At 39.4% G+C, this 16,123-nt stretch overlaps 1 protein-coding gene across 6 annotated transcripts in view; it reads right to left on the bottom strand.

Moving 5' to 3' along the window:
* Positions 1 to 16,123, bottom strand: part of NME7 (NME/NM23 family member 7) — a 140,699-nt gene that overhangs the window by 121,798 nt on the left and 2,778 nt on the right. For 5 of the 6 annotated variants that reach the window (XM_015875307.1, XM_015875316.1, XM_032447612.1 and 2 more), the window contains exons 2-3: positions 5,232 to 5,339; positions 2,381 to 2,547 (exon numbers count right to left, since the gene is read on the bottom strand). In XM_015875307.1, coding sequence (XP_015730793.1) covers positions 2,381 to 2,547; positions 5,232 to 5,339 — 275 coding nt within the window. Of the gene's footprint in view, positions 1 to 2,380; positions 2,548 to 5,231; positions 5,340 to 9,222; positions 9,371 to 16,123 lie in introns of those variants that run through there. The other variant, XM_032447608.1, reaches the window with a different exon arrangement.

The raw sequence follows: 16,123 nt of genomic DNA, 5'->3' as shown, positions 1-16,123 counted from the left end.
TTGCGTTGCAGCTATGCTTGTGAGATCTACTTATTTTTAATAATAGGACTGTTGCGCAGTAGCTTATGTCTTGTAGGGAAAGAGATGCTGATTATGTCACTGCCTGAATGTGTACAAATAACATACCCAATTTAAAAAGACTGAATATTTCTGGTTGAGACAAGTTTTCTCATACCATTTTCAAAATCATGGATATTTGAGTACAGACTACTTAGAAAACACACATTGCTCAGACAAGCATTTACTTCAGGTTACAACTGCCCAGGATCACAAGTGAAAGACTACACAACAGAAGTCTCTTTCTTAAACCAGTGTTTCCTTACACAGGCCTCTTATCACATCTGTTTCACACCACATGTAACTAGAATGACATTTGCTGGCTTTCATGACAAAAACAAAGACCTCTACATCAAAACATTTGCTTTTTTTGTCTTCTCATGTACCTTGCTCACTTTCCCTTGCAGGTCTTTTCTGAGCTTTTGCATATTGAGCAGCTAAAGAATGTTTATTCCAGCTTTGGAAGTACAGTGTAAAGGCAAGGAAAGACAAGAATATTTTTCTTCATACAACTTGCACAAAATTATTAGTAAAATTCCAACTATTTTTGGGAATCAAGTGCTGCAGAAATGTTACTATATATGTGTAATGAATAACTGCTTTAAATGCTGTCAGAACCAGGCCAAAAAGACAAACAGGCCACATGTAGCCATTTTGCACAAGGACTCCTCCACTATGACCCTGTTCACTCAGTGAAAGCCAGCTTCTGTGAAGAAATCAGATTTTGAGGATTTCTTCCCTATTTAAAGACACCTTTCACTACGTTCCCCAAGGCCATTCTGAATATGTAACATCACTAGCATATCTATGTTATCTTTCAGCTGACACTCCTAAAACGTTTTCCAAATAGCTGATGTCATAAATTCTCTCCTTCCTTTTGTAGAGCACCTCCTCTACCAGGACCACCTAACCAAGGCATCTATGGTGTTGCTGACCATGCTTGTACAGCAACACTATATAGCTTCTCTTATGAGAATAGTGTGCCATTTTACCACAAGCTACCTTTTCTTATTACAAATGCATCAGCACCGAGGCTTATATGCAAGTTTAGGCAGAGCATGAAACATGCAGTAATAAACTGTATTGAGATAAAACCCATAAACAAGACAGATGTAATCTACTCAATGCTCCAATGTGAAACAGAGCAGTATCATATACAAGTCCTTCTCTGCTATTCTCTCTGCCCATTTTGATACTCTTCACCATTCCCAACTCCAGATTGAAGAAAAAGCACCAAAAGAAGTCCTTCTGGAAGCTTCTTATAGAAACTTATTATGGCAGTCATTTCCAAGGCAATATTTTGGTGGAGACAAAGATTCATGTCAAAACTTGCAGCTGTTCCAAAGTGTCCAGTTACTTCTTCAAAAAGAGTTCGAACTAAAGCCAGACAGTGGAAGGGAGCAAGGAACAAACTGGACAGGACCCACTGCAACACCATGCCAAGGAAAATACTCCATATACTACTGGAGGAAATGATCCAAATTTCCTAATTTTTGAATTCAGAAATAATATGCTGTGCAGGCAAATCAGATTTAAGTTCCTCCTAAAGTAATCTGATTATCATTTTATTAAGTTTCTCCTACTACTTTTGTTCTTGGATGGGCTCTTAATGTCTTCCCAATGAAAAGAGATAAGTCTTAGCTTTACCTATTAAGTTTGTCTTAATATACAACCCCATAGGTTTTATTGACATTCCCACTCCACACTTCCCATCCTCACGCATGCACAGTTCACAAAATGCTGAAAACATTCTCAGATGAAAAACCTCCACAGCAAAAAAAGCAGCAGAGGATAGGAATGGGCTTCTCTTATGTTCCTACTGTTCAGTTACTAATGACAATACAGGGTAGATGCATTTGATAAGGTACTAGCTTTCTGCACAGACTGCAGGGAGGGAGAAGACCATTTTGAAGGATTCTAGCCAGCACCCATTAAGGTTACAACACCAATACTGCACTGAGAGAATCCACAAATCACAAGAATACTATTTCTACTGGCCCTACAGGGAGTAGGAAAGCTGAGCTGGGGCCCATGTTTGCCTTCTCTACCTTTTCTCTTCAGAGAAATCTGGAGGATGCAACATGCGACACCACAGATAAACTGGCCTTGAAGATGTATCAGGTGGGAGGGATAATGGTAGGTTTGCCCACAAGCAGGGAACTGTTTCCCTCCAGCTAACAGTATGCCAGATGACTCCAAACCTCATGCAGACTTGTGACTAATTCCTCCTTTTCCCACGGTACAGGAATCTTACCTCATTTCCAGCAAAGAACAACTACCCCAGTCACAAAGGAAGACTTAAAAAAACAACAGGTTTTCTTACCTCTCTTTGCGGCCCCCTAGCTTGCGCGCTGTATATTGATCCCCATAGTCCACTAAGGAAAGATGACGGGAAAACACAGTAATTTTGTTGCCCACAAACAGATCATCAAGGTGTAAGCTCTCATACTTGGTGCGCTTCAGAAAGGTACGATGGTTCTTCACATCATACTGCAGACAAAAGAAGATTAGAACCTACTACAGCAAGAGATCTTAAGCTGTTGGCAAACTCCACGTAATTCTTACTTTCCCTTCAGAAATTTCCATAGCTCTGTGGGATTTAATCTGATCATTAAATTGATTTAATTCTTAACCCTGTGAACTTGCACGTGCACCAGGAATGCTTAGAGGATAAAACCACACATTTGTTCCAGTTAAATAGTCTCAGGGTGATGGCTGTCTTCACAGTTTTTATTACTTGCTTGTGCTAATTCCAACTATGATAGATGCTTCACATCCCTTGTGGATATCTCTACCCAGTCTCAATGAGAATCCCCCACCCCCTCCAGCAAGTCCATGTTGTTTCACAGGCCAATGGTTTGAAGCAGTAGTGATCATAATACACACTGTGGCAGGTCTCCTCTTCAGGGCACTGTTCCAGTGATATTATGCTTTATTTGACTGCTTAAAACTCTGAATTAAGGATGGATGGATGGCTGCAGCACTACGTTGAGAAGTTCTCAACTGCCTAGAGCTGCAAGCTCAAAAGCCTGTCAAGACGATTCAGCTATGTATGGACATTCTGAGCAAGAAGGAAGACATTAATGTGAGATTTTCTGGGTGGATTGCTAAAGCACAAAAGACAACCTCACAAACAGTTTCTTCCCTGCTACAAGTAAATATTACAGATCCCTTCAATTTCTTGGAGAAACAATCTTAGAAAAGTTTTGTCCTCTTCAGGCTAAACTTTTTTTTTTATTTGATACTTTCTAAGCAGGATTCCATAATAAAATCATCCTTAGCTCTCACCTACATGCTCCAGCTCAGTGCTCTTCAGTTTCAAGAAGAGTCCTATTAACTGAATCATAGTTATTAACTATGGAAAACTTGGATAGTTGGAGATGGCTCTGTCTAAGTACCCAGTCTGATCACAAATGGTTGCTTGCTGTCCCTGGACAAAAACCTGTGCTGCTTTCTAACGGATGCAAAGCAAGCAGGAAACTGGTTGCATTATTTCCACTGTATTTTTCCTTCACGGGAAGGAGCAAGAAAGAAATGGGAAGTTGAGAACTTCACATAACATCAATGTCCAACAGCTCTATTCCACTTTCAGCTGAAGCATGTACAAAGGAAAGTTATCACTGCAGAGGTGAGAGAAAGGTGATGCAACTGCTCTCTCATAAGCAGAGAGAAGCCGGCTCTCGTCCATTACCTTTCTTCTCTGACAATGTACTAGAGGTAAAGTGAGCAGCTGCCATCTCCTCGGGAAGATACAAAAGATCCAGAAGAATTTTGCAGTAATGAAGAAGAAAAAAAAATGCCAAACTCCAAATAAGTTTTCAAAACCATAAATAAATCCAGAAGATAATCTCAAATGTAATTTCTGTCTACAATTCACCTCCAAACTGATCTTGTAGAATTCCTTCTGCAGAGATTCTACATGCATTTTTGCTTTTTTAGCAGTTATATTGATCACACGCAGTCCATGCAAACTCATGACTGCATACACACACTACCTCAACCCTGAGAACACAACTGACTAAATATAAGAACCTACCAAGTTGCAGATGTTTGATGCATAAAGCTCTAAGACAGCCAAAAGCACCTTGAAAGCTCTTGGTTTTGAGACATCCAGGAGAAATGAACAACAATTTTGTCAGCCTACACATGGCTGTGTAGGAAGATTATTACGGCTTCTGACTGATTAGCTTAACTGTGTCTAAGAAAAAAAAATCCTCACGTTTTGACAACTGTGCACACATATCATACAAATAACTAACTTAAAAGGGACAACATCATGGTGGAGTTTGTTTAAAGAGACTATCAGTAAAAAGTGCAAAGTGCATCTCCTCACACAGATGGGTACCGTGGTTTCAGTAAGCAATAGTTTGGATAAGAAAAGTAAGAAAAGGTAGATTCTGATAGTTCTGTTGTTTCTGTGTTTGATGTGTAAGGCAAGAAAGTTTAAGAACTATACTGAAATTAATAGATGTGAATACACAAATTTAGGCTATTCTTAGACCTTCATATGCTCATTAAAATCTAGAAAAGACTAGTAAAAGAATAAATAATCATTAATTCATTCAAAAGGGGAGCACAAAGCATTGGCTATTTTGTTGGATTACCTGTACAGGATTATCTGTACTATATGCTTGTTTTATCTTCATTTTTTTTTTATTGTTAGAAGGCTTAGTTAAATGTACCATAAAATCAGAAAGGTCCATACAAGCACCAATAAGGGGAAAAATTTGTATTCCATTCTCAGAAACATCCTTTCATGCATTAAAACCAAATTAGTTTACCGTTTCCTTCACTTTGATAGAAGTTGTTTACAGTTAATGCTTCAGAGGCTTCTAGAATTCTAACTGAAGCCTACTCTTGTTAGGAATCACCTTCAATTTGTTCCTGCAGTAGGTTGATGGTGCTGAGTTCCAATACTTAAATCCAAGAAAAGATTAAATAAAAACAGATCTGTGAAAATGAAATGCTCCAAGCTTAAGATAAAACTCGTTAACATGGCAGCTCTTGCATGTGCTCCACTATGAACTAGCACATTTGTTTTTCTTCTAGTTTGAAAAACAGACTTATGTCTTAAACTACAACTTAATTACCTGGAAAAACAAATGGCAGTGGTCCATTTTATAAATAGCTTAATTGAGTAATATATTTAAAATTACAGACTTTTTTATTCTTACCATTTCAACTGAGCTATCTTTTGGATAATACAGAAGCTCGTAACGCCGAAAGAGTGAAGCATTCGGGTCATACCATTCAGCAGTGAAAGCAAATCTGTCATCTTGACTCTGCAAAAACAAAAGGGAAGGCTACTGAAGTAATCATACACTTAATAAACTGTACCATTTCCTTGCATTTATTATCAGAAAAGTTAAAAAAATATATCATTATTGAATGCACTTGCACACCATCATTTGCTTAGTGCAGCTGGGGACATCTTTTCACTTGATACATATCACCTTTTAAGCATGATAAAAACAACAGGAAATCTCAAAACTTATTCTGATTCCACTGCCCATGAAATCTGGACTTTTGTAGTAGATCTTGTGAGAATTAACTTTGTGACACTGAGTCTGGGACTAGATTTATTTTCATTTATTGAAAAAATGTGCTTGATCCCAATTAAAACACTGAATTTTGACACATTTCCTGCACAGCTTACAAGAAAATCACTTTCTTCCTGAGCAGCGACACCTGAACTTCTGTTAACGCTGAGATAAACAGAACTGAGGACAGTAGTTTGACTCATGAGTTAACTTCCTGAATTGTATATAAAGCATAAACAACCTGAACGCGTTTACAACTTATTTTCTGCTCTTAAGTGTGCTTTGAAATGTAGACCTGCAATAATTCTAGACCTGTGGTTTCACATGTCACTCCCCTCCACTCACCCTTGAGGGAAGCAACCACAACGGTGATGCAATGCATGTGGATGTGCAGCTCTAGCACCTCTTAGTGGCGTATTTCAGCTATTGATGCCACAATACCAGCTATTTCACAGCTGTTAGGTGGAGTTGCAGCCAACTGGGCCTTTTTGTTATCGTATTTTAGAATACAAGAACATTTTAATTGCTTCAAAGACTTCCCACTAAGCAATGGGACAGAAAGATTGTGTGGGCTTGCATGACTACGGAAGTAGGTAAGAAAAAAAGTCATTTCTGTGGTGAGTGGAAGTCTATAGACATTAAAAGAAAACAGACCCACAAATCTTTGATCTTGCTTTTGTTGTCAAGTGCATTTTTTGCTTTAACATCTCCAGCTTAAAACTGACTTGGGAGTTCCTGCAGGTTATACTCTGAGCATGAGCAGCAATGGGAAAGAACATGATAGGGAATCATTTCAGAGTTTTACAACATAATGAATAATTAGAGCTAGGCAGTTAAAAGCATCATGCCCTACTGTGAGCCCCTATGCTGCAAAATAAATAAAGGATCCCATCAGAAAGACTTGCCCAGCACCATGTGAAAGCTGCAAAACACTCATTTCTAAACGTAGAAGTTTGTACAGCAACAAACGCAGTATTTGCACAGGCTACTTTATAAGTTGTCTCTACAGCAGACACTACAGCCTTTGATATTACTTAAACACATCTTTTAGGCACAGAATGATGCACAGAAATTCCCTGCAGACTTACCCTAGTTTCTGATCCTTAGTTAAGTTAGTCATGCTTGTGTTTTCACTGTTACTGCCATCATTCTAGATAAATATAAGCCAGAATAAACATGTTCCCGTGGCAAATCTCACACTTTAGGTTTCCCACATAGGCCGGTTCTACCGCTTGCTTTCTATTTATATACTTTATACTAGCTGAATGACCATTCTGTATTATCTTCTTTTAGGATGGCAAGCAAATCCAATGCAAAAAAGGCTACTTAGTCTTGGAAGATGCCACTGAGCTACTCACTCAATGTACAGTAATGGAATCAGTAGGAAAGTCTGAACTGATTGATACTTTATACCTGAAAAACATGCAGAGCTAGTGGTTTTCTAAAATGATCAAAGCAAAGCCTGTACATCATTTCAGGAAATGGCTGAAACGTGTCTGTTGCCAGTAAAAATCACATCAGTGTGAATGATTCAACTACTAACAAGTCAATCTATGCATCTCATAACAAAAACTTCTCCCTTTAAAACAGTTGCCATTCTTTTCCACCTCTATACCCTCATCACAATCACACGCAGCCTTCATGGCTATGCTATTAAACAAGCGATAAAACTTAATTTCCTTTAGTTTTCACACCTGTGGGGAAAAAAAAACCAACATTAGAAAACCCAAGCAATAACTGCCTGCTTTATAGTTAGGTACCAATAGTTTTAAAGTTGCTGTCCTCAGTTTTTTACAGCCCCTTTTCGTTGTGAAAACCAGCACAGAAGAAATCAGTAACATCAGGAATTAACCTGATGTGAAGATGAAAAATAAAATCCCATCTCTTCCTTCTTTCATGGGCTGCAGAGAGAAACATTTTGATATGCATGCGGGTTTAGCTAGCCTAGGTTTTTTTACTTTATATTTCCATGTATGAATATAGAAGTATGGTTTCTATGGCTCTGTGCATATGAGAAACATTTACTGAAATACAGCTGAATTTAAAACAAAAAAAATATATAAAATATTGTACATAGTACTGAAAGCAATGGAAGTAGCAGCAGCTCTCAGCTAGCATGGGGCTACATTCTGGAAGCTAAATCAAAGTATTTATGACAAAATTGCTTTCATAAAAACCTGTGCTGCAGAGGGAAACTGTCTGTCTGGAACATAGCTGCCAATGAAGCCCATAAGCAGAAAGGAGAATGCTTAGTAAGCTGGGCAGGAAATGATCTCTTGCTTTATAAAACTCTTAAATTTCCACGGGGCTTCTGTTCAGCAGTAAAACAAAAGTGGAGCTTTCAAAGCTTTTCAGGTGAAGCAACCCAGTGATGGAACAGCAGAGTTCTGGCATTAAGGAACCCGCACATGAAGGTGAAGAAATAATATCCCTCTGATTCAAGCTAGGCAGAACATGTTCTGATGCTTCCTGACTGCCACATCACTTTACTTTTATGGGATACACTCTTTTATACTCTTTCTCTAGTTTTGATTAGAAATTTCATCCTGGAGCTTTTCTTATGATGGAGAAAACAGGAAATAAGTGCCTAAGTAACCTGTTTTCTACTGGACATAGGTACTTTCTGGCTCATCACAGTCTAAGAAAAGGGCAGTTGAAATGATTCCCTGTGTTAATATTGTTAGTATACAAGTAACAGCTTTTGGTTTTGTGTTTGTTTTTGTGTTTGTGTTGCCTTTCATATGACTTTTTCTTATTATACAGATAATTTTGTTCCATCCATAACCCTGATATTAATATCAGTTAATATTAATATTTTAATATTTTTCTACCCGTTTGCCAATTCATGATCCCCTGCTGTAATCTCTCTGATCTCTAATTGAGTAGAAGTAGAAGCAACCACCCACGTTTACAATAGTTACCAGCCGGGAGTGTTTCATAACCTCTACAGCTGAGTACTCAAGAAGATTTCACATGGAACTACCAAAACAGTTCTTAGAATTAAAGGAGACCTAAGGTATCTATGAAGTTATTATTAAATGCTATATGTAATCTCAACCCTATAGTGTCTGTAAGCCCCAATCAGGAACTTCAATGTGCGTGAAATATTTGACATGGCCTCATGGCCAGCTGCCCACGTATTTACAAGTTTAGAAGTCACAAATATTATCACTGTTCTAAGTCAGCAGGATTTATGTCTGCTGCTCCTTAGATTTTCCCAGCAATTCTGAAATCAGATCTGAAGGAAAATAAAAAGAACATGAATCAACTCCCAGAGAAGCAATAAAAGAACCACATAAACCTCAGCAGAAGCTGAATCAGAGCCAGAAAGATCCACCTTGGTCTCGGCATTCTGTACTTTGTAGAGCTCCATGCTGTCATGGGGAAAAAGGTGTGCTCAAACATGGATTTTATGGTCAATAATGTAATAATTTGTCCCTCCTGTGTCAACCTGGTGGCTCTGTCTGACATATTGTGTGAGCAATTATATTTTTAATTAAAAAAAGATGGTATCAAAAGCCAAAGATACAAATAATTTCAAAACTTTCCAGCTGACAAAAGGAGGCCGAATCCAACATAAGGTAGTCTACTTATGCACTAGAGCATGCAGACAGCTTTGTTTTACCTTCAGCTGGATGCTTCTAGGTGTTCCTGCCTAGGTAGCTGCAGGTCCTATAGGACACCTGGCTTTACAAGTAGCACCGTGTGCTTGTGAATCCAGACAAAACGCGTCACTTCAATTAGCTTTAGAGAAGGTCTCTGCCAGTGGGCTCCAAGTGCTTTTCTTTTATATAAGGACATCTCAAATGTGACAGCACCCTGCAGAAAAATTCATGATGCTGAAGGACTGAAAACCAAAACTATTTTAAACAATCAGAATCTCTACAAATGCGTTATATAAAATGATGAACCTGAAACATCAAACAAGACACGTCAAGCTAAATTAGATTAGAAAATAGCAAAATACTTAATGAATTGCCCTGCTCCATTCGTGCAACCAATTTTCAACCAAGAGAAGGGGGAAAATGTCATGAAATGTCTTCTGGATTGTTAAGTGAAGGCTGATGGAAGTCAGGAAATAGGACTGGGATTTCTCTGCTCCAGCTCTTCATGAACTTCCTGTGCTACCTCAGGCAAGCCAACTTAACCTCACATGCCTCTTCTTCCAACAAAATCTTCACTCTAGAATTGCATGCCAATCCCTGGACACTGGTAAATACAGGATACTTGTATCACAGAAGAGCTGTAAAGCCATTTTAGTTTACATAAAACAAAGAGTATAACTTCCTGTAATGCAATCTGTGCCTGAACTGCTACAGCAAGATGCTCCTCAGAGAGCACAGGAAAAGTCAACAACGTGGATAAAGTTGCTTTATCACAGACTTGCTGTTTCATTCTACAAGCTTGTCTTCACACTTTCCATGTTCGCTATGTTCTTCAGTATTATTAAATAAGGCCTGTACACTTCAATAAGTAACAAGATTAAGCAAATACACTTTTATATAACTACACTTTGCCTTACTTTAAGGCCACCTGGCATGAATAAATAGCAAGAAATCATGAGAAAGAATGAAGCCTGGTTTTCTGCAGTGGCCTTTCTCACCCCTGACCATTCTGAATTCAACTTTTCTTCAGCTGAAGTATTAATACAGGCCCAAGCTCACCTGTATTCTCTGAAGTGTAACTAGGGCTGCACTCAACAGTGAAGTCTTTCTTCAAAAATTTCTTGTAAGGTTCCCTCCCCCCATTCCTGTGATACCCGGAGGAACATCATTATACCTCTGTCAAACCTGCCTGACATCTGCCAGTAAAAAACTTACTGGGGGAAAAGCAGAAGGTGGGGTCAGATGCACACACACACACACACACTGTGATGAGAAAAAGCTTGTTTTAGTGAGGCAAACATGTTGAAAGCAGGTATGTGAATATATATATATATATATATGTATTTGCACAGTAGAAGTGCAATCCGCCATCAGTACTTCATTAAAACAGAAATCTCAATTTGTGAAAGAAAAAGGTGCAAAAATAGGTTAAAAAAAAAACACAGAAGTAGCTAAGCTATTAAATGCCAGAGGCCATTTTACAAGATATGAGAGGTTTCAGACATACTGATGGTATTTAACAAATAGCATCCTGAGTGGCAGAAAGTGCTCTCATTTCCAGCATCGTAATAACCCTTAAATCCCAAAATAAATCCTGAGCAATGCACGCTTATTAAGTTCTGTTATTCAACCCATCTCTGCCTTCCACAGTTCTTTCAACACAGGATAACTTCCAGGTAAAACTTAAATCCACAACACTGCGTAGATAAAGATCTCAATTAGCTCTGTCTCTTAAACCTCATTTTCCTCCCCCTCTTCATTCGTGTTTCTGACACAGGCACCAGTATAATTTCTAGAACTGGTATAATGTTACAGAACAGCCCCCTCACTTGCACCTCCCCCCACTTTCTCAACAGGCTTTTCTTCAGAGGGTCAATGAGACCACTTCCAAATTGAGAAACATCTGGAAACTGCAATTTCCATGGCAGTGCCTCAACTACAGACAATTCACAATCCTCTCTTTAGTTCCAGTTTTCTTACTCCCAGTATCACCAGTGCCCAGCTTCTCAGGTGCCTTTTGGACTATATGTTCATATGACTTGCTGCTTAGGCCGTCTGCTATGAAGTAACAGGGTTACTTCTTTCCCTGTTCTATCCAAGTGAATCATCCTTGACTGGGATTTCGGCTCAACAAATCAATTCTGTACATGCTGGGGTCTTGATGAGCACAGCTCTATAAGGCTGAAGACACAAATTTTCTTCTCAGATTCAGAGATGTGCATAGCTACCCCATAACGAAGTTACCTGGCCCTTCTGTCAGTTTACTAAGGAAGAAATCCTCTTAATAGATTACACAAATTCTGCAGGCTTTGTATGAAGCATGTAGGCATGATTAGTGACAGATATTCCCTAGTTTTTTCCCCTGTCCCTCACATAAGAAAGTCAAAAACTGAAATTGTCAACACTTAATTCTAGCCCTGTGTAATCACATTTTAATTAAGTACTTATTTACAGGATTCATATTATCTGTCTAATGATGTTGCAGTGCAATTTCTCTAAAACACATGCAGGATCCTGTATTGCTATTGTAGAAGTCCAGCAAAACACAGTCTTCATGGAATAGTTTCTCACTTAATGCATGAGCCACAAAGCACAGTCATATGTACATACGTCACTCCAAAAGTAATGCCTCCTTTTTATTTCCACAGAAACTACAACAGATATGAAGAGCACAATAACTCTATTTGACAGAGCAAATTCTCAGCTATAGAACGCTTTCTTCAACATAGTCACCACTGTTAGCTGTTCATTTTCACCAACGATGAACAAAAGCCTGCATGCTGCACTCATCAAAATCTGCCACAGTGGAAGTGACGCACTGTTTCACACCTGCTTTGACAGCACTGCTGCTAGTGAAACATTGCCCATCCAGTCCACGTTTCATTGAACCAAACAGATAGGAGTAAGAAGGTGCTACATACAGTGGCTGTAACAGTCCAGACAAGATCAGCAATGCACTCCACCATATTCCAACTGGCATGGGGCCTGAAAATATGGTGTTGCAGGAGAAAGGATGTCATCTTCTCTGGCCTGACTCCGCAAATCAGAGCCTTCAGCTTAGTTAGCATTACAATGAAGCAGTTAAAGTTGATGGTTTGCAGGGGTTCCAGAAAATCCAGAAGAATTGTCCCTTCCCTATTCCAGAAGATAGTGCATATTATTTTACCTGCTGGTGGCTGCCTCTTGAACTTTTTCTGCAATTGGAAATTTACATGTTGCCACGCCATGGACTGCTATTTTTACTGTAACATGTACTGAAGATACTATGTCTCATCACTGGTAATGATTAGATACAGGAAACTGTCCTTTTTAACTTAGCATTGGTTCATTAGATCCTGGCAAACAGAACAGCATATGCAAGTTTCTGTGTGAAAATTCATTGGACTCATCTGGCACAAGCTTTGCAATATTCCAACATTGCCATCATCACTTCCAGTGCACTGAAGCCAAACTCCCTCTTGTAATCTGCCAATTTGCATCAACCAGCTGATTGAAACACTCTTTATTTGGTACGTGACAGCTGTGCACAGCTGACCAGAATACGACTTGTCTTTCACATTGCCGTTGCCACTGCTGAAACACATCACCCACCAACTCACTGTGCTCACATCCACTGTCTTGATCTTCATAAACACTCCATGAGCAACAAAGATCAATGGGTGCCTTTTTTTTTTTCCTATGTTCTTCTGTCAGTCTGCCTCTCTGCTGCCATCTGTTGTATGGCAACAAAATGTAAGTGAATACTGGTAGGGATGTTCAACTTCTACTGCTATACCACCTCCATCTGCCTCTGATATCATGGGCCAACATAATAAAATAGGAGGCATGACTTTCAGAGCAGCCCTTGCAATTGCTCTTAGAGTAGTTAGTAGTGCTCTGCAGCACACTGTCTGTTTCCACCAACTCAGAAAGAACATAACGCTGACCAGAGTGAAAGCAGAGCTCTTCCCTGACTCAGAAAAGCATCCACTACACAAATAGTCTCATTTTGCATACAGTCTTGGAACATTTGAGCATACAGCTTCAGTGCTTAGAAAAATGTATCACAAGAGGCAGAACCAACACTGCCCTGATCAGCTGCTGAACACTGGGTCTCTGACACTGGAATGAGGTTAGCACCTGCATGTGAACCCAGATGGCAACAGGGCTACGTATATTCTGAGGTGCTTATGTGCATTGCATTGCATGCTCTCATCTGCATTGTATGCATACTTTTGAAAGACAAAGCTCAGCCAAACATTAATGCTGACAGTAATAGGTAGTTTTCCTTTACAGAGACTATTTCTCTGTTAAAAGCTCTTGGAGGAACACTAGATTGTGTCAAATATTAACTCTAATGTAACTCGACTAAATCCAGGTTTCAACTAGCACAGATGTCATGGCCATTTATTCTGTAAATGCTGTCAATCAAATGACAATTAACATGAACAGAATTTGTCATAAAAACACATGCTCAGCAGCTTCCCATTAGTGAAATTGTCAAAAAGTAAAAACCCCCATAGGGTAAAGGAAGCAAAGTAGATACTTATAATCCAGAAAAAGGAGGCTATATAACATACTTCATCCTTTTGTGAAACAGGATAAATCATCATCACTCCTTTCACAGAACAGAAAGATTTGATGGATAAAATACCCAGATTCTCTTGTGAACCCAGTTCATCCTCATTTCCCACTTCAATTCTTCTCACTGCAATGCACAAACCAGACATTGAAAGGAAGAAGAGCACGGCTGCTGATAACATCCAGCCTGCCAGCTCCACAGATGCCACCGGCAACCACTGTTAGTCCAACAACTCCCCAGGCGATGGAATGGGTGCCCAGGGAGGTGGTTGAGTCACTGTCTCTGGAGGTGTTGAAGAAACACTTAGATGTTGCACTAAACAACACGGTATAGTGGGGAAAATACTAGTGGTAGGTAGACAGCCCAACTGCATGATTTTAGAGGTCTTCTCCAACCTTGGCGATTCTTCAATTCTATAATTCCTGTCTTCTCAACAGTGAGCTGTGAATGTTTAGGCCACAGCCCAATCAGTTAAGAGACATGCCATAAGAAAACATCAAACACAGTAAGGCCAGCACTGAAATTAGGCAACTAGAAAACATGCTGCTTAACTTAGTCCTGCTCCACAACCACAACTCCTAGATACTACAGTAAGTGAATGAATATACAGAAAGAATAAGAACAGAAGGGTTAGTAAGTTTAGTGAAAGACCATACCTGATATGCATGGCATTCATATGAAAGAATTTGCACATAGCCTCAAGTATGCATGCACACATTTCCCACTCCCCATCTCTATACCTTCTCCTTATAAGCCTGTTAGAATAGCCTGCAGAAATAAGCATGACATTTTAATGAACAACAGTTAGAAAATTCCATGCAAATAGAGAACAGAACAGGCTCAAGACATCTCCAAAAGCAAAATATTTGCAAATATAGGAGCACCACCTAGTGTTCACAGGTACCATCTCAACAATCAACTTCTGAAAGTGATCAGTAGGAAACCACCTATGTTTGCTATCTCTCCTAAGTATACTGCCTCAAAAGCTGATACAATGAGATTATATAAAACAAGACTAAATTACAAAGCATGGATCACCACAGTCTTGGTGATAAATTTCCTTCAATGCCAACACCACATGTTTTAGAGGAGCTTCAGGACTGCCTACTTCAGGACAACATGCAAAGACAACCTCATACTGGAGACGTATTTATCTATAGATATTACTATGAGAGGAGGGGAAATAAAGAATCTCATTTCCATCTGTGTAAGGACACAGGTGTAGACAAAATAGCTTTGAAGGATTAGGCCAAGCACAGTTCTTAGGCCCATGAAGTAGTACTTGTAGTGATTATTCACAGTGGCCACAGCTGTAGATAAAGGTCAATGTTCATGGAAAAAGCCTCAGGGTTCCAGGCTCACAGCAGCAGGTGTTCCTTACCACCTCTGTTTTTCAGCAGTCAGCTAATGATTAACAGAGTACCCCCACCTGGATGCAATAGATCCCTGCAATTTTCATTTATTTTTAGGAACTTGGTTAAAACATTTAACTGAACAGCTAAAAATCCTTTCCAGAGACCCACTATTCTTAAATGAACAAAGAAAGGCAAATCCTTCTGCTATTCAGAATTTTGCCACTGGCCAGCAAAACAACCACAGACTATAGAACAAGACATGCAAGATGGAGCTGAGAGAGCAGGACCTGCTCAGCCAGGGAGAGAGAAAAGCGAGAGGGACAGCAGCTCACAGCTCCCTGACTGCCAAGATGGGGTCAGCCTTCTCAGAGACTGAGAGCAAAAAAAAGCAAAGGACAAGTCAAAATACAGGAGTTCCCAGTAAGGATTTATCTGATTATTTCTTTCTTGAACCAGGAAGGTGGATGAACAGTGGGACAGGCTGCCCAGGGGAGCAGAATCACCATCTTTTGAGAAGTTAAGGACCCACCCAGATGTGGCCCAAAGCAACCCGAGCTGATTAGAACCGTTTTGAAAGGGGGTCAGACTGGGTTACCTCAACTAGTCCCTCCCAGCCTAAATATGATTCCATATTTTCCTTGTCAAGTTGGCTGCTTCTTGCCTAAGGGTTAGGACCTAACTAAGGGTCCATCAGAACTTTTGACTTCCTCCAGATCCTACAGAGACCCATGGGCTTCTTATGGTAACCCAACGCGCTTTCATAAATAATTCAAAGCTCAGATACAACATTAAGTAAAAATTTTATCCACATGAAATCTTCTTAGAACAACAATTTAAATGAAACCACTGACTCTGTCAATAAGTTGCTTTACTTTTTAATCATAGACTTTCAATTGGCAACTTTTTTAACTCTCCTGGCAATGCTTCACTGAGTAATTCCTGAATTCCTTCATTTTCTGATGCTATTGAAATGAAAAAAGGCAAAAGCATACAACTAGAATAGAT

This window comes from Coturnix japonica, chromosome 1 (genome assembly GCF_001577835.2).
Source record: "Coturnix japonica isolate 7356 chromosome 1, Coturnix japonica 2.1, whole genome shotgun sequence".
Taxonomy (NCBI): Eukaryota; Metazoa; Chordata; class Aves; order Galliformes; family Phasianidae; genus Coturnix; species Coturnix japonica.
The sequence above is the reverse complement of the archived record's forward strand: the minus strand, read 5'-3'. Positions and strand labels throughout refer to the sequence as shown.